At 40.4% G+C, this 24,565-nt stretch overlaps 1 protein-coding gene across 4 annotated transcripts; it reads left to right on the top strand.

The window, feature by feature from the left end:
* Positions 1–912: 912 nt before the first annotated feature.
* SF3B1 (splicing factor 3b subunit 1) lies at positions 913–24,355 on the top strand. 4 transcript variants are annotated; one of them, XM_066189633.1, is made up of 25 exons: positions 913–1,005; positions 6,816–6,982; positions 8,724–8,825; positions 9,522–9,636; positions 11,475–11,554; positions 12,705–12,872; positions 13,021–13,255; positions 14,014–14,226; positions 14,622–14,743; positions 15,376–15,573; positions 15,665–15,766; positions 17,132–17,311; positions 17,679–17,765; positions 17,885–18,155; positions 18,431–18,576; positions 18,664–18,810; positions 18,955–19,080; positions 19,482–19,703; positions 19,952–20,134; positions 20,227–20,338; positions 20,425–20,545; positions 20,812–20,943; positions 21,814–22,086; positions 22,563–22,779; positions 23,728–24,355. In XM_066189633.1, the coding sequence occupies exons 1-25, from the start codon at positions 978–980 to the stop codon at positions 23,884–23,886; spliced, it is 3,906 nt and encodes a 1,301-aa protein (XP_066045730.1). In that variant the 5' UTR covers positions 913–977; the 3' UTR covers positions 23,887–24,355. The 4 variants fall into 4 exon arrangements, with proteins under 4 accessions (XP_066045730.1, XP_066045733.1, XP_066045732.1 ...); XM_066189634.1 differs by lacking the exons at positions 913–1,005; positions 6,816–6,982; positions 8,724–8,825; positions 9,522–9,636 and adding an exon at positions 9,655–11,160; XM_066189636.1 differs by lacking the exons at positions 12,705–12,872; positions 13,021–13,255; positions 14,014–14,226; ... (15 more) ...; positions 22,563–22,779; positions 23,728–24,355 and adding an exon at positions 11,105–11,160.
* The last annotated feature ends 210 nt before the right edge of the window (positions 24,356–24,565 follow it).

The raw sequence follows: 24,565 nt of genomic DNA, 5'->3' as shown, positions 1-24,565 counted from the left end.
TGTTTACAGTTTGTAAACAGTTTGTTTACATCCCCACCTAGGTCATGTTCATAAACATCTGAGTGTTCCTCCTCTCTTGTAGGTGACATTGAGTTTGCCCAAGTCTCTGCTGAACGCAATCAGTGGCTTTGACTGAGCTAAGGAAAGTGCAATGATTGCTTTCCAGGTTTTGTATGCAATACTATTTTTAATGGCCTGGAGTAAGATTTAATTCCACTGCAGCAGCATATTGCTACAGATAGTTGTGTAGCTTTGATTTGCTTTTCCCATGTCATCAGTTTCTGTTTTTTGCCACTTTAAATTCATAGAGTGACTTAAAATGCCAATATGTAGTAGCACCTGCTTTTTGTTGTTAAAGCTTACCTCTGGTGATCTTAGATTATTTCATGTACGAATCAATGTAAAAAGATTCTCAATTCCTTCTTCCACCTGCCAGTGGTTTTGGCCAGCTTGGTGTCATCTGCCAATTTTGTAAACCCAGCTGCCCTTCCTTCTTTCGAGCCCTTACAAAAATATTGAACAGACTTGATCTGCCTGAAGGGCGGGAATCCGGTTAACCCCCATCTTGTGGCAATAAACATACATCTACTGTACAGATATCTAGCGATCTGCCTGTTGGCACTGGGCCAGTTACCCTGACCAGATGAAACAGGGGTCAAGCAGCTTGGCAAACAAAGCCGGGCACTCAAATTCCAGCGGGGCCAGCCCTCAGCGCCTGCGGGAAGGAAGTTCTCAGGAATCGCTCCCATATTTGGCGCTCCCATTCCCCCCGCCCTCAGCGGAAGTTCCCTCAGGGCGGGCTGGGCTCAGCGCGCGACCATTGGCTGCGCGCGCCGTCAATCAGGCGGTGGGCGGGGCCTGGTCCCGGGCCCGCGGGCCGGCGGCCGCGCCTGCGCAGTGCGGGCTGTGGCGGCCCCGTGTGGCGGAAGCGGCGGGGCCGAGCCAGTTCCGCCTCGGCGTCGTTGGCGCTGCACAAAATGGCGAAGATCGCCAAGACCCACGAAGGTAAAAATAACCCTGAAGGCCCTGTGGCCGCGCCCGCTGGGGCCGCGCTTGCACATCGCCCGCTGCTTGTGTTTCTCTCCGGCTCCGGGCAGCGCCAGGCGCGGCTGGTCGGGCGGGGGCCGGGCGGGCCGGGCCTGTGTGTAATGGCGGCTGCGCTCGTCAGCACCGTGCCCGGGCCGGGCGGGGGGCGGGCATGAGGGGGAGCTCTCGCTGTGCCAGCGGGGGCCGGAGCGGCGGCCAGGCCCGTGCGGGGAGCTCGGTGGCTGAACTCCCCGCCCCCGCCTCCAGTCCGCCCATCGAGCCTTCAGCCGGCGCGCTGTGAAAAAAAACCCGGGGTGCTGGTGCGAGTTTCGCGTCAGGAATGCCGACAGCGCCCGCTTGTTGCCGTGCCCGAGCCCTTTGGCCGCGGTACACGGGGGGCGGAGAGGGCGGAGAGCGGGGGTTGCCCGCTGGAGAGCGGCGCGGCCCCGGCTGCGACTGAGCCGCCGCGCTCTGTGCGGAGAAAAGTGCCCCGGAGGAGCGGAAAGATGGTGAGGTCTGTGCAGCCTTTGAGCTGCCATTTTACACGGGCTTCCTGCGGCCGGGTGCTGGCGTAGGAAAGCGGCTCTCGGAGCCATTCGGGCGGCGAGGGCTTTCCCAGTCCGTGTGTTCTTTGGGAGGTGCCGTGTGCCCCTGTGCGCTGCTGCCTCCAGCTCTTCCCGGGGCAGTCAGAGCTCTCTTTGTGGGCACTGACTGCGCCTTGCCCTGCGCTCAAGTGTTTCCGGGCACCGAAGAGTTATTTGTAGAATTACACTCCTTCTGTGTTTTTGCTTTGGGGTTTTTCACTTGTGTTTCTTTATACGACAGATGATCTGCTGTATTTTGTCTTCATTTATATGAGTAATTCACTAATCGAAAACTGTTCTCTGGGTGGTGGCTGTGCACTGTGAGGTAGGCAGGGCGCCCAGGTATTCATTGTCTTTTAGGATTTTTTTTTTCCCAGTTTTGCACTGAAAAAGCTTTTCAAGTGGAAAGCCGTCATCTCCCGTGGATGTGGGGTTAATGTGGTCTTTAACAGAGACCTGATCTTAGGGATGAAGAAAAGCTTAAACTGTCGTCCTTACTTTTTTTTTAAAAAAAAAAAAAAAATTCTTTTTTAGAGTTCTAGGGTATTTTGGTATAACAATTGTCCTTTGTTTACATGGTGTGACACGCATAAGGGTTGTGGGAGATAGTACCCGAGTGAGTATTACCCATCACAGTGCTCTGCCTCTCCTACTGCCTAAAGAGATTTTTGTCATAAAATAGTAGAATTATTGATGTTTGGTTTGTTGTGGGGGTTTTGTGTCTTTTTTTTTTTTTTTGTGTGTGTGTGTGTTTGTGTTTGGTTTGGGGTTTTTTTGAGCTGAAGTTGCTTGCTTATTGGAGCAAACGTTGATGCATTGACTTTAGTGAAAACATTGACGTGTTTTCACTTGCTTCCAGTTGCATGTGTTTTGATTAGTGCTGTATCAGAACAGGTTTCAGTGGGGAGGGTAGTTAAATAAAAAATATGTATAACAGGGTATGATCACATAAGGGTCTTTCCCTAATGAAAGCATTAACTGAGCAGCCTGATTGGTTTGCTTCCAAGTTCTGTCCTGTCGTTTTTCAGTTCCTCACTAATCTTTGGAATTGAGTTGTCTGTCACTAAATCATCTTAATGTATTTTTAATATATTTGTACTGTTTGTTAAGTACCTGTTGATTGATGTGTTCAAGATACAGCTCCGAAGAGACACCAGAGCAGTTGGAGGTTGTGTCAGCTACACAGTTGAAGAGGAACTCAAAAGTAAAGTTTCAAGTAGCAGCTTATAAAGCCTCAATAAATACCTGAGCTTTCAGTGCTGTTGAAGGTCATTTTTAATTTACATTCTTTTTCTTGCTCAGAAAAGAACAGAGACCTTCAAACATAACCATAACAGATATAACGTGCAAGAGTGCTAGAGTAGCTAAACATAAAACTGTGCAAGAGCAAACTAAATGTGCAAAAATATGATAAGACATGAAAACATAGAACCTGCTTACTCTGTAAAATACCTCTCCAGCACAGGGTTCTCTTTCTTTTTTTAACATTTAGAGCAGAACTGCATGTGTGGTAACAGAGAAATGTGTGGTACTTAGAAAAATCCTCTCTGTGAGCTAAATGTTCAGAGACTTCAAGTTCACGTATGTTGACTTTAATAATATTCAGCATTTATTGTGTGTTTCAAATCAACTGCATGTTAAAGTTACTTCAGTTAAAATACCAAAATATGTAAATAATAGAGTAAAATACAGAAAAGGAATGATTGGTAGAATATTATCCCCCTCCTCTTTTTTCCCCCCATATCCCACTCCCTTTACTGTTTCTCTGTGAATGAAGTTTTCATTCTATCCTGCTTGACTAAGCCATTAAACAAGTAGCTTGCTTTGCACAATTTATCTTAAAATTTTGTGATTACTCTTCCTTAATTTGCGTTTTATTAAAGAGCTTTGTTAAAGATGGTGTTTATCTTTCTTAAATGTGGTGTAAATATGGTTAAATATGGAGCTTTTTCCAAGAAGTACCAGTTAGCTCAGGTAAGCCAAGTGGCACATCTTGAATGTCAAAGTAGCATTTTCTAACTAAACACTTGATGCTTTCCCAGCACAGGCTATCTGTGGCTGCAGGCCTCCTGGTACAAGGGGTTTTGTGGGGTGTTCTCTCTGGAATGCCTCCTTTAAACTGGTACCTGGAGGCTGTGTGGCATTAGGTAAAAATTAGGGTGGCTGTCATCAGTAAGGTTTGTTGAGCCTGTATAGACTTTGTTTTTTTGGTATAGATAACCCAGCAGGTTTTGCTGTAGGAAAATGAGAATGCTCCTTACCCTGCCAACAGATGTAATCCCTGTAATTTAAAGGAGAAGGCAAATCGTGGATGAGACCTCTACCCTGTTCATGAAATATAGTTGTTTTAAAAATAATGTTAGAGGACAAGGCCTTGGTTTGTTAAGTGTTGATAAGAACTATCAGTAGGAAAATATTTTTGTATTGACACTTTTACTGCAGAAATGCCCCAGCTGTTTTACTGGACTCTGTTGGTGATAGTAGAGGTGGGAGGCCATGCACCAACCAGCCTTTGTGGCCTGTCCTTGACGTGTCCTGCAGTGCAGGGACTTGTTGGTGTGTTCTGTGTTGGAGCTGTATGGTCAGGTTGGTGAACAGGTGATGGTAAGGCATGATGTAGGCAAGATCCAGAGGCTTTTTTTTCATACTGAAGTTGGTTACTTACTGAAGAGCTATGGATGCTCTGGATGTTCAGTGTGGCACTCAAGAGGCAGAGTGTTTGTTGTTCCACTCACTGCTCTCTGGAAATCAGGGAAGCTGGGCCTGTGCTCTCACATCAGCCACTCGATGCTGGTAGTGTTGTCCTTGATAGAGATGGGAGCTCCAGGTGTTCCCTTCCACCCCAGTACTGCAATGCAGCAGGCTACAAAAGGAATCAGGAGCCTCACCTGCTCTCCTGGAGAAACGGAAATAACTAAGAACATCTGTGGGGAAGGTATTTGAGTTGCATTGGCTCTGTAGCCGTACCATAGGATGATTCCACAGAAGTGGAATATCTTAAGAGGACACTGCCTCTGAAGGCAATAAGAGACCTCTGTGGGCAAGGGAAAGATCCCTTATTTGGCAGTAGTTTCTTTCTGCTGCTTCTCCAGGAACTAGCACATAGGGGAACAATGTGTTCCAGGTTCTGGACTCCTAGGAAACCCCTGGGCTGTGCAGGATTTTAGAGGGAGCAAGATGTACCTTCAGGCAGGATTAAGGAGGTGCTCATGGCCAGCAGTGTAAGGCTTTTGTGAGCTTTCAGCTTCTCATGAGCTTAAGGCATCACGAGTTTCTGTAACACGGAGGTGACTGTCTGAGCTACTCTGCTCTAGAAAGCTGCAAAAGTTCAGTGCAAGCCCTGAAGTGGCTGGAGCAAGATTCTCCTTACCAGCCTTTAGGGTGTATCTTCTGTGTATGGGACTCCTGATGAGTTTAGACACACATTCCTGCTGGTGTTCCTCACTAGGCCAGTGCAGGAATTGCTGAGTTGCTGCCAGGTTTACATTGCTTCACGTGAAGTCAGTGTTTCTCTCTGACTAAGTGAACGCATAGTGCTGCTGTTCACAGTCATAGCTGGATGGCAAAGATTTGTCCATTGAGTTGCCTCTCTAGAGAACTTGCCTTTGTACAGGAGGCATCATTTGGCTTGCAGTGGGTTTGTGCTTGTTTGTTGCATTTTTTTTTTTGGTTAGTGGCAGTCTGTGATAAGAAGAGGACCCAGCTATGACGTTAAGGCTTGAAGTTTGCAGTGTTGACATTTTAAACTAAGCAATTCAGAGCCAATAATTTGCATGAATCTTAGCTTTAAAAAAAGTATTCTTACTTTTTTGTCAGGTTTCCTAGCAGGTGTTGCATAACATTGCACAGTGTCTTTTGCAAGATGGCTTGATGGTAAAAACATGTCAAATTTATTCATCCTGAAAAGAGAAGTGAGCAACAGTAGTAAACAATTATTACATACTCAGGATTCAGGGTTATTTATGAAGAAATTTTCCTGTAGTTTTTTTGTAAATTGACAAATTTCTGTTAAGTGAATAGAGCAGGCAATACCACTTCAGGTGGGAGAGGGTGAATCCCAGAATTACTGATGCTGAAAGGGTCTTTTCAGGCCATGTCATCCAGCTCTTCCTCTCAAGCGTGATCCTTTGTATTCCTGCAGCCATGAAATGCAGCTCTTGGGAGTTTTCTTGGCCATTAAAGTGATTGTTTGATCTAGTGAAGTTTACATGGTATGGATAATTGTCTTTCCATATCATGTGCACTCAAAATTCACATGCAAACAATAATGATTTTTACACAGCTGTGCTTTGATATCCCTACAGTTACATTTTATTGAAGATAGTTGGATTACTGCAATTTATTTTTGTGTTGCCTTACAACAGATGGAAGGAAGGCATGGTTTAATTTTGTTCCTTGTATTTTGGATTAAGAAGTTAATGTTCTTTCTGAAAGTACCAAATTTCTAAGGTCAAAGATGGCCACCAGAGTTGATTGGAGTCAGATCCTGATACAGTACAAGAATGACAAAGCTCCCATTTGTCCTGTTTGAGGGGTGTTCTGTTATCCAGAAGAATAGTAGTCTTCAAAGATGGTGCTGCAGGCAGGAATAATGGTTCATAAATAACATTTGAGCTGCCAAAGTGAAAAGAAACTGGTCCTAAGTTTTGGGGGTTTTTTATTAACTTGTTACCCAGTGGCATATTAGAGTTGGGTTTTTTATTTACTTATTCAAAGATAGTATAACTTTGCAATATGTTAGAAAACACAATCCAGTGTTGTTTTGTTGTATCTCAGTTTTGAGAACCTATGCAGTAATTCTTTTGAACAAAGTTGTTGAAATTAGCAAAATTAGTGGTAACATTGTGGAAGGCTTTTTTAATGAGAGGGTTACAGTTGTTGTGAAAGGGTTTTGTTAATGTAGTGTTGAGAAATACTGCTGTGCTGTAAATGGCCTTCTCTGCCACCTCTGTTGGAAGATGAGATATGCCATAAGTAGTTAGCTTTGAGCCATACAATTAAAGTTCTCTGTGCTGGATCATATTAAGATGTGAGGAAAAGCTGTTTATGAATTAAGATTTTGTAGTTTTGTGTGTCATAAATATCTAATTTTTTAATGATAATCTTTCCAGTTGAGTGAAAAACTCTGTTTGCTGTACCCAGTAACATGACGACTACATTTTGTATGGATGTGTAACAAGGCTTTTGTGTGTGTCTTTACTCTAGATATCGAAGCACAAATTCGAGAAATTCAAGGCAAAAAGCCTGCTCTTGATGAAGCACAAGGAGTAGGCCTTGATTCCACAGGATATTATGATCAAGAAATTTATGGTGGCAGTGACAGCAGATTTGCTGGATATGTCACTTCTATCGCAGCAACTGAATTGGAAGACGTAAGTGATTTTATTCATTTGGTTTGTTTAGGGCATGCAATGTAATTATTTCAGAATTGATTGTGAGTAACTTTTAGTCACAGTTGCTTGAAGTAAAACCATTTTTCATTAAAGCTGTAGTCAAGGGACCAAGTATGTCTTATCCGGGAAACACATAATCATGAAAGGATTTGGGTTGGAAAGGGCTATTTTGTTCCAACCCGCTTGCTATGGGCAGGGACACCTGTCACTAGACCAGGTTGCTCAAAGCAACATCCAACCTTCCAGGTACGGGGCATCCACAGCTTCCCTGAGGAACCTGTGCCAGGGCCTCACCACTCAGAAAAGAATTTATTTTCCTAATATCCAATCTAAATCTACTCTCCTTCAGTTAGAAGCCGTTTCTCCTTGTCCTGTCACTACATGCCTGTGTAAAAAGTCCCTCTCCAGCTTTCTTTGGTCACCCTGGAGCCTTCTCTTTTGCAAACTGAACAAACCCAATTCTCTCAGCCTTTCCTGACAGGAGATGTTCTCCATTTCTCTCATCTCTTGGTGGCCTCCTCTGGAGTCACTCCACCAGGTCCCTGTTCTCCCTGTGCTGGGGCCCCCAGAGCTGGCTGCAGTGTTCCAGGTGGGATCTCGGAGCAGAGGGGCAGAATCCCCTGCCCTGCCCTGCTGCCCACGGGCCTTTGGATGCGGCCCAGGACACGTTTGGCTTTCTGGGCTGAAATCACACATTGCTGGGTCATGTCCAGCCTCCCCTCCACCAGCTCCCCCCAAGCCCTTCGCAGCAGGGCTGCAGTTCTAAGTCTGGCTTGTACTTAATGAATTTTGCTTTGGAAGCCTTGTAGGCCCAAGAAGGCAACAAAAAGTTGTGGCCTGGCACTTAATTATTCCAGTCAAGGCTCACATTAACTTTGTTCTTTTACCGCTGCCAGGATTACAAATGATGGTAAAAAATTCAATAAAACTTCAGCCAACAAACTTCAGGGACTGTTCTAAGATTCCCGGTTCAGATTTCAGAGCTGTTTTTAGAAATTGGCTTTTTCACTGTGTTGTGTTCTCCTTATGTATCCTGCTTGTAAGATTACCTGAGGTCCAATGTTTAACGTTAGAAATTAACCATATTTTCAGTTGCAGGAAGGGTCAGATCTATAGGCCTTATCATAAGTACATAGGCAACTATGCCTTACACTGAGAGAATTATATTTCTCAGAATGAGGAAGATTATTTAGTTTAGTACTAATTGATACATGAGGTTATTTTAGTGATGTACTTAGGTCATCTACAGAGTTCTAAGGATGCCTTATTAAAAATTTCCATTACTCTGGAAGCTAATATGAAATTTTGGTGTTTCTGAGGCTTTTTTATAGGGTTGTTAAGTCTTGTTCCGTATATGTGTAGGTGACTTGAATGAAAAATAGTTTGAATATCTCTGCAATGGTTCTCACATGCCAACTAGGGAACTGTAATGGTAGTCCTAATATGAAATACAGACTTTTTATCCAGTTAGTGTAGATAGCATACTTGATTAAATGTATCATATTGGAGAACACTTGAGCCTTCTTAGTCATATGAGGTTTATCTGATTCACCAGTTTGGGAATAATAAGAAAAGCTATATGAGAAAGCTTGATAAAATTTTGAATTACCTCTTCTACTTGTCCATTTTCATCTTTTCTGTGACCACAGCATGTTCATTTGATGTTAGTTTATCTAAATATAATACCAGCTTGACAAATGCACCGTGTCTTTCCTGACAGGATGATGATGACTACCCTTCCACAAGTTTGCTTGGCCAGAAGAAGCCAGGATACCATGCTCCAGTGGCATTGCTTAATGACATACCACAGTCTACTGAACAGGTACAGGTCTTAACTGAAGGCACAGTAAAATACTCTTGAGGAAAAGTTTTCATTGAGGAAAAGAAGTGTTAATAGCAGGTTTTATTTTCTGGAAATATAAAATGTATGTAAAGAGTTATGTTTTTTAAATTTTGCTGTAAGCTTGTTACTGCTTTAGTTTGGAATTCCACAGGGTGATAAAGGTTGGCTCTTGTGCATATAAAGCCAACATGAATATAGAAACTGAACTATTGAAATTTTAAAAAATTGAAATCAGATACCTCATTAAATTAAAATAACTGGGAAACTTAATATCCTTTATACTTCTCATTTTTTAAGGAAAATGCGGTCACCTAAGTTTTATATTCCTGGAGTATTTTTATGTAAAATTTAAAAGCACAAGAAGTAGCATTAAGTCACCCTGCAAAAAGAAAGGGAAAGGTTGACAGCATGAAATGCTTTGGTAACAAGTGAATAAACTCTTAAAATACCAAATTTTTATCAGAAATGATTTCCTAAGAAGTTCTGTATTTAAATAACCAAAATTCTAATTATGGAAGTAAAATTTAAGTTCGTATAGTGTTTTGACATTTCCTGCATAGTTGAGGCAAAAAATAATTTTAATCTTTTTAATAATACTGAAAATTAATACAGTACCAGACACTTTTCATATTAGTCTTCATAAGCGTATGACTAACAGACTTTCTTGGTTTTTAGTATGATCCTTTTGCAGAACACCGTCCTCAAAAGATTGCAGATCGGGAAGATGAGTACAAAAAGCACAGGCGGATGATGATAATTTCCCCTGAGCGTCTTGATCCTTTTGCAGATGGTAATTTATTTTGGCTTTTCTATACCCTTTATGGAATTTTTTGTCTTTAATTGTCTTTAGCCCTTTGATTTCTGTTGGCATGCTTATAAACTTAGTTTTGTTTTAAACATCCCCTTTTCATAGAGATTTGGTTGAAAATTTAGATGCCATATTCTTCATCTTTATAATACGAGTTTTCTTTCCAGGTAGAAGGACAAGAAACTTGTCAATGAGCCATTGCCATAGAAACACAAAGGGTTAAAGGTTTCTCTTTTCATTTCGTTTTGGGTTGTGCGTTGTACTTTGAACAACTTGTGTATTGAGTGCTCAGATTCATTCAGTACCTTGATAGTTTTCATTCCAAGTTATAGATTTACAGGGTTACTGCTTTTAAAATGCTAGTAGAGCACCTAATTCTTACCATCCTATGTAAATTTTAGGTGGTATAGCTACAAGAAGCAAAAGCATTTATAAGACTTTGATACTATTAATAGTTCAAGTCTGTTCTGATAATTTTAAAATGCAAGTCAGGAGAAGGGGTGTTAGTGGGTCTGAAATTTTCTTCAGGTGAGTGAGTTTCACGTGTGGCAATAAGGAGCCTGTTGGCTTAAAATTAGTAGCTATTTTGCAGGTTTTACAAATGAGAATTTCAGCCTGCATGAATTAATAGGGATATTAATTATTTTACTTGCTTAATTGTAATTGATATAAACATGTGTTGTCAGAATTCACAGGCCCATACTAACTGTCCTTAATTTCTTTCCTACAGCAGTACTGCTATATGCCAGTCCTGTCTGCATTCTTAAGGGTGCAGTTCAACACATCCTGTGTAGATTATGGTGAAAAAGTATTCCAAAGGAAAGTCTTATCAAAGCTAGTGTCAGAAAGACACAGCCAATTGGGCAGTGATCTTCAGCATAGAAATGTCTAAGAAGTTCATTTTTATCCCTTAAGTATAATAGCTATACCACTTGTATAGCAAATCTGCACATTTTTCTTAAAGAAAAGTGTTTTTCTTGACAAGTCTCATTTCTCTAAAGTTGGGCTTCTTTTAAAGTATTTTAAAATTCAATTAATGCAAGATACAGAGCATAAAACAACATATGGTGTACAAAACCCGTTACCTGTGAGTATTGTTGTGGTGGTGTATGTACTGTATTGCATTCAGCTCCCAATCACAAGTGTCCCTTGAGAAGAGAAGAGGGGGAAAGTGTCATCAAACAGTATTTTGGGGTTTTTTTATTTTGTTTTATTTTTATTTTTAATGAAGCCCTGTTACAATATGACACTAGAAGGTCTGTGAGACATGTCCAGATTTGTCCAACTTATAAATGGGTCTTTATGATAAAGCAGTTTAAAACATTACTTAGGTATGCAATAGTTATTTATAGTCAGATAACAAGTAGGATTTAACAGCTTACACAAGGTAATGTTTTGATTATAAATATCTTTCCAAAGTGTTACTAATGGTAAAGAGATAATTTTCTAGGCTTCTATTCTGCTGCTTGAAGTCAGAACTGCTGATGGAGACAAAGGCACGAAAGTGTACGTATTCCGGATTAGCAACCCAGGAACCCATCACTTCTGAAGACTCTTAACTGTGTTGTCATTTTATCATTTTTATCGGCTTTAAAATATTTGTTTGAAACTGCAGTAGTTATGTTTGTGTTCAAACAGGTTAAATTGATTCAGCAAACTGAATAAACGTAAGATACATGTAATTTTAAAAAATTTCGATCAAAAAGTAAAATTAAATGATCATGGAATAATATAATACTAGAGCAGGACAGTAGAAGTCCATAGTTTCTGCTTATCCTGTACTCATTGTGCTCCATTCCTGTTGCTGTTCTCTTCTGCAGGAGGGAAGACTCCAGACCCTAAAATGAATGCCAGAACATACATGGATGTTATGCGTGAACAGCATTTAACAAAAGAAGAGGTGCGTGGAGGGAAGGGTTTTCCATTTGGACTGAGTTTCATGTTACAGCCTTTGAAAGCAATGTTACAATAGTGGGAACAAATTCTCTTGACTTTGTCTTGACTTGAAATCCCCTTTCTTTGGAAAATCATGTTCTTCATATGCTGAAAGTCAGTAGAATTTAAAGATGGAAGTTCTAAAAAACATCTGTTCTGTGTAATACTTAAGCCATGCAGGGAAAAATAGTCTCAATATATTTCAATCTGGATTTTTTTTTTAGAGATTGGACTTGCTCTTGTTTATTGTCTTTCAGAGGAGGAGAGGAAAAAATCTAACAGTAACTGAGAACTACTCAGTGTGATAGATGTTTGTTTTTGTGAGGTCTGTGTATAGAAAAGCCAGGGAGGTTTTAAAAGGCTTTTGATGGGGTACCTAGAGCAGATGTTGCAGTGCTAAGATAGGGTATAAGATTGGCATTTGGTTTTACATATAAAAAGAAAAAAAAGAAAAACTAAAAACATGCTTTAAAATTTATTTTAATAGTTAAAATGGTATTGGTAATATAAACAGATTTCTTGTGTAATACTTACAGTGCCATCTTGCTAATGGCAGCAAGACCCTGTAGTGACTTCTAACGTTGATTTATCTTAAGTGAGGAATTAGTTCATAATTTTGACAGTATTACTGCTTTTGGATCCATTGATAAGTGCAAAACAGTCTCTGTTAGTGTGCTGTAACAGCAGTATCATCTCAGGGTTTAAAATAAGAATTTCAGGGCGTTTTTTATGTCGTGGGATGTAGCTCCCATGAACATATTTTCTAAGTCATCCACCTTTAATTTACTGAAGTGGTACGTATTTGAAACAGATGGGTAGTCATCCTAAGGCATGTACCTATCAGTGACAGAAACTGGTAGCTTTAAAAATTCTCTGTGCATTTGCTGTAAGAATGGCTTTTATTGAAAAATAAATTTAAAAACAGCCCCTCAAACACAGCTGCTCTGTTAATATGGAAGAATTTGAAAAAAAGAATGGCCTTGAAATAAAAGCAGTTGCTAGTTGCAGGTTATTTGAGCTAAACCTCAAAAAAAGCATAAAAAGATATTGCAAAAACTCATTTAAAGGTACAGTTTGAAGGGTTCTTACATTTCTCTTTTTGTGCTCTTGAATAGAGGGAAATTAGGCAACAACTAGCTGAAAAAGCTAAAGCTGGAGAGCTTAAAGTCGTCAATGGAGCCGCTTCTCAGCCACCTTCAAAACGCAAACGGCGTTGGGATCAGACCGCTGATCAGACTCCTGGTGCTACACCTAAAAAATTGTCCAGTTGGGATCAAGCAGAGGTAATGACCTAGTGCTCATGAGCTGTCTACAGAAGACATTATCAGTGCTAATCCTCTTGATGTCAGAAGTTCCTTACTGCACTTAAGAACAACTGGCAGTCTTTTATTGTATGGGATGAGATACTGATAGTTTGGTTTTGTCTTCTAGACTCCTGGACACACCCCATCCTTGCGATGGGATGAAACTCCAGGCCGTGCAAAGGGTAGTGAAACTCCAGGTGCCACTCCAGGCTCAAAAATCTGGGATCCAACTCCCAGTCATACACCAGCAGGAGCTGCAACACCCGGCCGGGACACGCCTGGTCATGCAACACCAGGCCATGGAGGTGCCACTTCCAGTGCACGGAAAAATCGATGGGATGAAACGCCCAAAACAGAAAGAGGTATTTATGGCAAACTGGGAGGTACACGATCAGTTCTGAATGGTTCATTGGACTGGGATTTTTCACCTTAAGTAAACAGTGAGTTCAGAAGCTGGGCAAGAAGTAATTATATTCTGACATCTAGTGGTTGATGCAGGGAGTTGTTCTAGTCTGAGTTCTCAGCATTGGGTTCTGCCTGTGCTTAAGTGGCATCCATGAAAGTATCTCGGCTCAGATATGGAACCACAGTTTTCTCCTATCTAATGACTGCTGCAGGCTAGGATTTTAATGTATAACGGACGTAGTAAAGAAGCACATGTTGAATTACTTCTCATAATATGTTTGTGTGTGTTGTTTTTTAATGGATTTGCAGTTTTTTAAGAGGTTGTTATTAAAACAAATTTGAGAAGCATCTCACCTGCCTAATTTGAATTTGACTCTTGTGGCAGAGAACAGTGAAACACTTGTTACCTAATGCTTTTATTGAGGGAGTACATGGAGTACTTTGTTCAATTCCTAGAATATCTGGGTAGTTCTCTTTTTTTTAGAATCTTATGCTTTTATGCTAGGGTTCAGCAAGAAGATGACACTTTTTCATAAAACGAAGTTCTCTGTCGAATATTTTTAGTGTAATACCTGTGTTTTTTCAATATTCACCAAAGTAGTCTTCTTGCCTACTGTTTGTTCATTTGATACTGAAAATGGATTTGAATATTGATAGTATAGTTGGAGTATATACTGTTCAGCTTTCTGAGAAAATGTGGTTTGTTTTTCCTTAGATACTCCGGGCCATGGCAGTGGCTGGGCTGAGACACCTCGTACAGACAGAGGTGGTGACTCCATTGGTGAGACACCAACCCCGGGAGCGAGCAAAAGGAAGTCACGCTGGGATGAAACACCCGCCAGCCAGATGGGTGGCAGCACTCCTGTTCTGACCCCTGGCAAGACACCCATTGGTACCCCAGCTATGAACATGGCAACCCCTACGCCAGGTAAGCTCAGTCCCTTGTCTAAGGCTTCACTTTGTGTTGTGGGAATGAAGCATTTCCTTTTGTGTTGTCTCTTGAAACAGGCTTCTCCCCAGCTCTCCTGCCTGTATGAAAGCAGTCAGTGTATGCTCAGTTTACAGGTTTTGTGGCAATGTCCTCAGCAACTCATTTCTGGAGAGGAATTGAGACTAAGGTTTATATGTCTGTTGCTGTTTAGTTTAGTTGGTAAAAAAGTTTGATTAAAGGCTCTGTAAAAGTTGGATATCTTATTTGGCTACAGAGTTCAGGTGCTATGGAAACTTTGACTCAAGAGAGCATTTAAAAGTTAAGTAAATAAGTCATCTGCTTCTGTATACGAAAGGATTTTTTAATACTTTTTAAAAAAAATTTGAATATAGGTCACATCATGAGCATGACTCCTGAACAGCTGCAGGCGTGGCGCTGGGAGAGGGAAATTGATGAGAGAAACAGACCACTTTCTGATGAGGAATTGGATGCTATGTTTCCTGAAGGATATAAGGTAATTCATCTGGATTAAAACACAGCAGACCATGATGAAGTTTTTTTCCTACCAGAGATTACTGATTTTTTTTCCCCAGAAGTAGAATGTTTCACATTAACTATTGATTATTGATTGTACACACTTGTTTGACTTGGTTACTGATTTATTGTAAATTGCTTAGAAAGGGTGGGTCTAAAGGTGATCTCACAGGCAAATCACTACTGTGCTTCTCAGTGCTGGAAATGCCTGTCAAAGTCAGAAATGTACTCTCTATGGACTGATAGAAATGGTAAGTCCAGATGTAGACAAACAGGGAAGAGGGTCACAAATACTGAGACAGCAAATATAGTGTGTTGATTCAGTTACTGAAGTGCTTCTTGAATTCTTGGAGACTTCACAATTTATTATCCATGCTCTCAGCAGTGGGAGTGAGCTTTCTTCTGGAATGCTGTCAGTACGGGATAAGTGTAAATAAAAGCTGTCAGGGTTAGTTTGTATTGCTGGGAACATGGGATCCGTTGTATGCAATAACACACAAATCCCCAGACAAATAAAGTGAAAGCTACAGCTTCAAGCAATGTTTTGTAATTGATGGCTTCTTCTTTTTGTATCTGTTGCAATTAAAAGGAATTTTGTTGTTCCTTCTTTAGGTTCTCCCTCCCCCAGCTGGTTACGTGCCCATCCGTACTCCTGCTCGGAAGCTCACAGCGACTCCAACGCCCCTGGGGGGGATGACAGGGTTCCACATGCAGACAGAGGACCGCACCATGAAGAGTGTTAATGACCAGCCATCTGGCAACCTGCCCTTCCTCAAACCAGATGATATCCAGTACTTCGACAAGCTGCTGGTAAAGGAGATTTCGCTCATGCTGATTTAACTTCCTTGGTTTCTTTTGATTATGTAGCAATGCTCATTTATTTGTCTGGAATTACTTGTAGGTTGATGTTGATGAATCAACTCTGAGTCCTGAGGAACAGAAGGAGAGAAAAATAATGAAATTACTTCTGAAAATAAAGAATGGCACACCTCCCATGAGAAAGGTAAGATGAATTGTCAGATATGTTTATGTAATCTCATTTTTCAAAAATCAGTGTTTGTTTTCAGGTTTAGCTTCAGTTGTCTGTGGGATTCTCTTGAAGATGATTTTCTAAGCCTTGCTATCTATTGTGGTTTAAACACAATTGGTAACTAAGCCCCACACAGCTGCTTGCTTCTGCCCCCACTTCTCTTCGCAGGATGAAGGAGAGAATCAGAAGAGTGAAAGTGAGAAAACTTGCACACTGGGATAAGAAGGATTTGTTAATAATAACAGTTAGGGAAAATAACAAAAAAAACCCCAACAAAACAAACAAACAAACAACCACAAAAAAACCCCCAACCAAACAAAATAAAGAGAAATAAGCCCCAAGAAAACAAGTGATGCAGATGGAAAACAGTTGTTCACTACCAACCAAGTGATGCCCTGGCAGTCCCCTGGCAGTGACCCTTGGCCAGCTTTCCTCCTGGCCTGTATGCTGAGCATGGTGCCATATGATGTAGAGCATCCCTTTGGGCAGTTTGGGCCAGCTGTCCTGGCTGTGTCCCAATTTCTGAAATCCCATTTTCTTGTGCCAGTCAGCCTTCTCAGTGGTGGGGTGAGGGGGTGAAAAGGCCCTGACTCTGTGTAAGCCCTGCTTTGCAGTAACTAGACATCCCTGTGTCATCAGCACTGTTTCCAGCGCAAATCCAGAACACAGCCCTATACTAGTGGCTGTAACGAAGATCAGCTCAATTCAAGCCAAAACAGCACACTCTGTTTAGTGCCTTTTTTTCTTCCTCTTGTATCTGTGTGGCTTTTTGTTATTCCGTATAATTTAGCACTGCTGCTCCTTTGACAGTAATGTCAGTCACTAAATGGTGTAGGGCTTGTATAATTTTTTTTTACAATTATGAAAAACTGCATTTATAGTGTGTTTTGCTTACATGGCTTTGGAACTTTCTGGATTTGGCTTCTTACTTAAATTAGTTACTTAATGTAGCTCTTATTTAAGTTTTGACCTTAAGCATTAGGCAGCATAATAGCACTCTTTTCTGCAAATGCTCTGAACTGACCAAGCACCAAGCTGCCTGGATGCAAACAAGAGCTGTGAAGCTGTTTTCCAAGCAGAACCAGTATTAGCTCAGAAGTTTTGCTTCTCTTGAAAGCTGAACTCCTGGGCACTAACAACACAATGTTTGTCATCACACATTTGTGTTTTAAAAGATCAGCATGAAATTGCTTGAAACAGTTTTGTGGTGGTTGGGGCAGGTATTTGGAAGCCTGTGGATGTAGTCAGTTACATGTTAACTTGGTTATTAATACCTGTTCCATGATTGTTCAGTGTTGTTTCCTTAGTTTAACGGGCAGGTTTTCTGCTTTTGTTCAGGCTGCGTTGCGGCAGATTACTGACAAAGCTCGGGAATTCGGAGCAGGGCCGCTGTTCAACCAGATCCTGCCTCTGCTCATGTCACCAACACTCGAAGATCAGGAGCGTCACTTGCTTGTCAAAGTCATCGACAGAATTCTGTACAAATTGGATGACTTGGTCCGACCATACGTACACAAGGTCTGTTGCAGTTTGCTATTTCATCTCTGGTTTGTCCTTTCTGCATTTTATGTGCATATCAAAAGAGGATGATAGCACTTTTTTTAAAAAACATATTTGGCTTTCATATTTCTTAAACCATTGTAGGCTTTAGAGTATTGAGGCATGATATAAATATATGTGCATATTTGGAGGTGGGAGGGGACCTTACCTGATCTAGGTAGTATCTCCAGACCACATCCTTAAGAAACTTAAGAGCTATAAAAAACAATGTAATAGATTTAATTTTTTTCTGATCATGGTAAGCTTGAATTAATGGAATCATTTCTGTTTCATGAACTACTGTAGAAAGTATTAATGAAAGGAAACGTTAATTTGTCTTTTTCAGATCCTTGTCGTCATTGAACCACTGCTGATTGATGAAGACTACTATGCTAGAGTGGAAGGCAGAGAAATTATTTCAAACTTGGCTAAGGTAAAACTCCATCCTGTATTAAAGCATGAATTAGCTTACATACACCTGCATGTTTATAGGCATGGCAGAACAATTAACTGTGCTGTTCATAAATCCAGTTGGTGTGTTTTGTCCTGCAGGCTGCGGGTTTGGCTACAATGATCTCCACAATGCGACCTGATATTGATAACATGGATGAATACGTCAGAAATACGACAGCTCGAGCCTTTGCTGTTGTTGCATCTGCTCTGGGCATTCCTTCTCTGTTACCCTTCCTGAAAGCTGTCTGTAAAAGCAAAAAGTCCTGGCAGGCCAGGCACACTGGCATCAAGATTGTACAGCAGATTGCTATTCTTATGGGTTGTGCTATCCTGCCTCATCTCAGGAGCTTGGTTGAAATTATTGAGCATGGTAAGTTCTGCTTTCCCAGACAGAGTTTTTTTTACCCACTTTATATCTGGAAAATTTTTTTACCTCAGTAAGGCATAGTGGCAGTAAGGTCCTGGTTTTGTTGTTGCTGTGACACCAAGAAACATTTCAGCTGACTCTGAAAGGTGAATAAAGACAAATAACGGTTCAGTATTCCTGAAAATAAGATAATCCCTTTCACACTGCTCCTCTATTTTTGCTACTTCGAACTGAAGACACGAGTACAAGAGGTGGTACTAAACGCTGCTCTCTTGCAGGTCTGGTGGATGAGCAGCAGAAGGTTCGCACCATCAGCGCCTTGGCCATTGCTGCTCTGGCTGAGGCAGCCACTCCCTATGGTATTGAGTCATTTGATTCTGTCCTGAAGCCCTTGTGGAAGGGTATACGTCAACACAGAGGAAAGGTAAATCTAAAATACTTTGTTTAATTGGAACTGAAATGGATGTGTACCTGCTGTGAGTTATTAAAGACATATTTTGCATTTAAATAGGGTCTGGCTGCGTTTTTGAAGGCGATTGGTTACCTGATTCCACTCATGGATGCCGAATATGCAAACTACTACACCAGAGAAGTCATGCTGATTCTTATCAGAGAGTTCCAGTCTCCTGATGAAGAGATGAAAAAAATTGTGTTGAAGGTACGTCAGAATGATAGTTCAGCCTTGATATTGAATATGTATGCAAAAAAAAAAATCCAAACCAAAGCAAAAAAGCTCCACCCCAAATCACCCACCCCATACCCTACACCAAATTAACATTGTTGGATTTTTATTTCCTGTCAGGTGGTAAAGCAGTGTTGTGGTACGGATGGTGTTGAAGCAAACTACATTAAAACAGAAATCTTGCCACCCTTCTTCAAACATTTCTGGCAGCACAGAATGGCACTGGACAGAAGAAATTACAGACAGGTACTTTTGATGGTTTTTTAGCTGGGGAATGATTTACAGCAGAAGAAAATTAGGATGTTCATTCGGGCTAGGTACTTATTTTTGTCTGTGTCCTGAAACTTGATTTTTGTTTGTACTAGCAATTTAGAAGTTGTGTACCTGAGAAGATTTACGGGTTCTTAGGAGGTTGTCACAACATTTCACATCTGTGAATGTCTTCATCAGTTGCAAAGGTGGGGTGGTTCACCCCACTTTTGTTCTTAAAAATACTGGATGATTTCCAGTAAAAGTAAAACTAGTTTTTTGTAGTGGGCTTAACATGTTTCTTCAGACTGGGGAAATTATTTTTAAGGTGTAGAAAGTAGATTTTAACTACTAAACATAATTTTAATGCTTGCTTATTTAATATTTCTGTATTTCAGTTGGTTGATACGACTGTGGAGCTGGCAAATAAAGTTGGAGCAGCAGAAATTATTTCGAGAATTGTGGATGATCTGAAAGATGAGGCTGAGCAGTACAGAAAAATGGTCATGGAAACAATTGAGAAGATAATGGGAAATCTGGGGGCAGCAGACATTGATCATAAACTGGAGGAACAGCTCATTGATGGTATTTTGTACGCCTTTCAGGAGCAGACAACAGAGGTACGGCCAAGTCCCGGAGTATGTGGGTCACTGTTATTGTAAGCCATCTCACTGTTAGTTACACAGAAATGTGTGCTTCTGAGTTAGATTTTTAGAATCCCTTTTTAGATGTCATTGCTCTAATCAATGAAAACCAGTGGCAATCTCTGGAATGTTAGCATTTTAAAAGCAATTTTAGATTATGACAAGTTTAGGTAAAATGCGGTGTTGCTGTTTGTCTGATTTTCTTTTATTGTTTTTACCCTCAGGATTCTGTGATGCTGAATGGTTTTGGCACAGTGGTTAATGCTCTAGGCAAAAGAGTGAAACCCTACTTGCCACAGATCTGTGGTACAGTTTTGTGGCGTTTGAACAACAAATCAGCCAAAGTCAGGCAGCAGGCAGCTGACCTGATCTCTCGTACTGCAGTTGTCATGAAGACTTGTCAAGAGGTATGGACTTCTCTTCCAGATCTGCTCTAGCAGGTCATAGTAATGAGAGGGGAGGGGAAAACTACCTTCTAACTCTTTTTACTTGGTTGTAGGAAAAACTGATGGGACATTTGGGTGTTGTTTTGTATGAGTACCTGGGTGAAGAATATCCTGAAGTACTGGGAAGCATACTTGGAGCGCTTAAGGCTATTGTCAATGTTATAGGTATGTTTTCATATTGATTACTTGCTGTTCAAGAGCAAAATTTAAAAATCACTGTAAAACTAAATGTGCCTCTTTGAATTCAATAGGTATGCACAAGATGACACCACCAATCAAAGACCTGCTGCCACGGCTGACACCTATCTTGAAGAACAGACATGAGAAAGTACAGGAAAACTGTATTGATCTTGTTGGGCGTATTGCAGACAGGTAAGCTGAGTAATGATGAAATATCTAACCTTCTTTGTGGGCAATTATTGTAGCAAAAGCTCAAGTTCAGCATCTGGGCATTTATTGTCGTTATCTCTTGATATTTCTGAAGTTGAGATATTTAGCAGACACACTGTTGAATTACCTAATAAAGGAAATGCTTAAGCTGTTACCTCTGTGGATAGCAAATGATTAGGTGCTACGGTTTGTGGCTTTATTTAAAAACTTGCATGACTGAAGAGGTAACTCACTTTATTCTCTTTCAGAGGTGCAGAGTATGTTTCTGCAAGAGAATGGATGAGGATCTGCTTTGAATTGCTTGAATTATTAAAAGCTCACAAAAAAGCTATCAGAAGAGCCACAGTGAATACTTTTGGTTATATTGCAAAAGCTATTGGGTAAGTTGGTTTAATGCTTATCCACTTCTGCACACAGTTACTAAACAGTTCGTTTGGTAACAGTTTGTTTGGTAGTTTTCTGGTGGGAAATACTCAAACATCTCTGCATTTTATATGTGCAGATCTAGTTTTACTCATTTTGAAGAATACAGTCATGTATTTTTCATTAATATAGGGTGTTCCACTTCTGAACAAAATAAGGTTAGAATCCTATTTGGGAATAAGAGCTGTTGTCTCATGAATTTTTGATACTGTAATGTGCATTCAGACCCTCTTTGTATTATTTCATAAACTCTCCTCTAAATAATTTATCTTCTCTCTCTTTTTCCCCCCTCCCCCCACCAAATCAGTAGTTTTATTGATTTTTAAAGGTTTGTTTCCACTAAGGTCATACTGCAAGTCAGCACATTGGTAGAATGAAGCACAGTTGCCACCTTTGTGTGTGTTCTATAAGTGACTGATGACTGACTGAATGCAGATAGAGCAAGCAGCCAGGAGTGCTGTAACTCTTCTCTATGCAGGGCATAACCTATCTCTGTCAAGGCTTACGGTTTTATCCAATACTGTAATCTCCTCTGGGATCAGAGTAATAGTGGGGGAGCTCTCATACCCTCCAGAGTTCACAAGAGGAAGAAGAGAGGGCAGGGAAAAAACTAAGTCTAGATAAAGTAAAAGATGTTGGCTATGAAAATAAATCCTTTAGCTGTTCTAGAGTTTAGTGTTTCATGTTTGGCGTTCAGTTTGTTTCCCAGTTCTCTAAACTCTTTGAGGGCTAAATCATGTTTGTCTGCCGTTTGTTTGAAGCTTAACTGATTTGATCCAAATCCTCACTGAATCTATTGACATGGATGCCCATGTTGTCTCTTCCAGACCTCATGATGTACTGGCCACTCTGCTAAACAACTTGAAAGTACAAGAAAGGCAGAACAGAGTTTGTACTACAGTAGCAATTGCTATTGTGGCTGAAACATGCTCACCTTTCACAGTGCTGCCTGCACTCATGAATGAATACAGAGTTCCAGAACTGAATGTCCAGAATGGTGTGTTAAAATCTCTTTCTTTCCTGTTTGAATACATTGGAGAGATGGGAAAAGATTACATTTATGCTGTTACGCCATTGCTTGAAGATGCTTTAATGGACAGGTGAGTGCACTTCTTCTGTGGTACAGTTACTCACAGTTATATTTTTAAGTATGTACCTGATCGTTATTTATGGCAAATGTGCACATTATCCTTGTTTGCTAAAGGCTTTAAGTGACCAGCATGATTTGGAAGCCATTTGCAAACAATTTGGATTATATATACTCCAATTTTACTAATAATTCTGAAGACTAAAATTATAAAAGTATCTTCAGTGAGTCAAGGCTTCTTCCATTACAACTACTTTAGATCATTTCTGTTGTTGGTACTTCTGTGGAGTTGGGGTGCAGTAATTTGTCAGAAAGCTCCCATCTTTTTTCATTTCACTGATTTTTCATACTCTGCCTCTTGCTGTCAGTACGTATGGCTTAAAACTGTTACTAGTGCTTTCAAGAAAAGTTATTGAAAAGAAACACTATGCTTGTCCAATCATGTTGCTTCTAAGTCTCATTTTTTAATACCCGTTGTTCTCTTTGCAGGGATCTTGTACACAGACAAACAGCCAGTGCTGTGGTGCAGCACATGTCCCTTGGTGTTTATGGGTTTGGCTGTGAAGATTCCCTCAATCACTTGTTAAACTACGTGTGGCCGAATGTGTTTGAAACCTCTCCTCACGTCATCCAGGCAGTTATGGGGGCTCTGGAGGGCCTTCGAGTCGCTATTGGGCCCTGCAGGATGTTACAGTATTGTTTACAGGTATGGCCTTGTGGGTGCTGGGGCAGCAGAGAGCAGGTGTCAGGCAGGACTTCTTTCCAGGAGACAAAAAACTCCACTGAAAATGATTTCCAGCATAGGAAAAACTGTCTTTTTGTCTCCAAAGTGTTATTTAAACAGGGTATTCTGTGCCAAGGATTTGAATAGCGGAAATAGGCAGTAAACAGAGGGTTTGGTAAATGGAGATGGCTGATTACATCACAGAACTTTTGTAGAAAGAGCAGGTAACTTAGAATATCAATTGAATAAAATAGCCCGGCACTTTGATTTCTAAATTGGAAGCATCTCACAAATTCTCACGATGTGAACTAATGACTGGGGAATAAATTAGCTCTGGAAGGGGTTATGACAAGTAATCAGTGAGATAAATAAATGAGGGGATAGGATTAATAGTCATAATTTGTCACTAGCCAAGAAAAACAGACATTTAGAAGAGTGCAGCACTATAAAACAGTGTTTGCTTAGACTTGATACTGCTACATCAACACTAGGCAGTTCAGCCCCTGGAAATGTGCATGGGTTGGTAAAACCTTAAGGCTCCTTTTCCGTGTAATTGCACATGACAGTGGCTGTAGCGGCTATGGAATTAAAACTCAGCAGGTGGGGAGCAAGGATTGAAGTAATGCAGGTCAGTGCAGAGAAGGTGTGACAGCATTTTAGTAATAATTTGCAGGTAGGAAACTTCACAGTTCTGCAGTGTGGGGACCTCAGCATGAAGATGCTGACATCAGTAGGAAGGTGAAAGTCTCTTGCAATGTTTATTCTTCCAAGTACTCTTAGTATATTGTTATTATACAGAACAGTTTTCTCCTACAGCTTGTATGTCCTGCCCATTTATTAAATGCCTATTTTGCAATGCTTGAATAATTTCAGTAAAAGAATATTGAAACTTCAAGCTTTTATTACATTTTGTTCTGTTCTGTTTTCTAGGGTTTGTTTCACCCTGCCAGAAAAGTCAGAGATGTTTATTGGAAGATCTATAATTCAATCTACATTGGATCACAGGATGCTCTGATAGCACATTATCCAAGAATCTATAATGATGAAAAGAACACCTATATTCGTTATGAACTTGATTACATCTTATAATCTTCTTGTTCAGTTGTTTGTGTTTAATGCACAGCTGTTGTTCAGTTAAATGCTTTGGATTTCATGATGTAAAATTTTAAAATTTTGGAGATCAGTGTAGAGCTGGTCAGAGGCAGAGCTAGGTATCCAGTAGCATGATTTTTTAAATATGTCCTTGTTTTTTGATGTTAAACAGTTAAAGCCAGTAGTGACCAACAAAACAGTGATTACAATGTGCTGGAGGGACTTTGTTTTGGATCCATCTTTATGAAGATTTAGATTTCATTCCTTGTGTTTAAAGGGGAAGTTTATTTGAGAAATAAACATTTGTGTATAAAAACTAATTTGTGTGTGGTTTTTGGACAGAGGGGCTTGTAAAATAAGTCCCTTTGGATTAAGTATTTGTTCATGTAATGAATAGGTGATATAAAACATTTTAACCCTTTTTGTCATCCACTAGCTTTTGAATAAATAAGAAAAATGTACCAACTGTAGTTAATGTGTGGATCTTTGTCATGAAATAATGTAGCTGTAGCCTGGCTGATGGTTGTAGTAGTATCAGTTTATTTTAATGGAAAAAGTAGTGTTTAATGGCTTCTTGTTACTGCTTCGTATGCAGTATCCTGGTGGACATGGCTTGTTAAATTTTCAGAAGTTAAGCAGTTTTATTGTAAATTGCATTTGTAAAATCAGTTGTGAA

Source organism: Chamaea fasciata, unplaced genomic scaffold, assembly GCF_029207755.1.
Source record: "Chamaea fasciata isolate MVZ Bird 193981 ecotype frontalis unplaced genomic scaffold, bChaFas1.0.hap1 SCAF_8, whole genome shotgun sequence".
In the NCBI taxonomy this organism is placed as follows: Eukaryota; Metazoa; Chordata; class Aves; order Passeriformes; family Sylviidae; genus Chamaea; species Chamaea fasciata.
This window is presented reverse-complemented; position numbering and strand designations above follow the sequence as displayed.

What these genes read in the sequence shown, in the direction of transcription:
- SF3B1 (XM_066189633.1), top strand. Translation starts at nt 978, where the DNA reads ATGGCGAAGATCGCCAAGACCCACGAAG. An exon ending in GCACACCTCCCATGAGAAAG is followed by an intron (nt 15,767 to 17,131) that starts GTAAGATGAATT and finishes GCTTTTGTTCAG; the next exon opens with GCTGCGTTGCGGCAGATTAC. An exon ending in TTATTTCAAACTTGGCTAAG is followed by an intron (nt 17,766 to 17,884) that starts GTAAAACTCCAT and finishes TTTGTCCTGCAG; the next exon opens with GCTGCGGGTTTGGCTACAAT.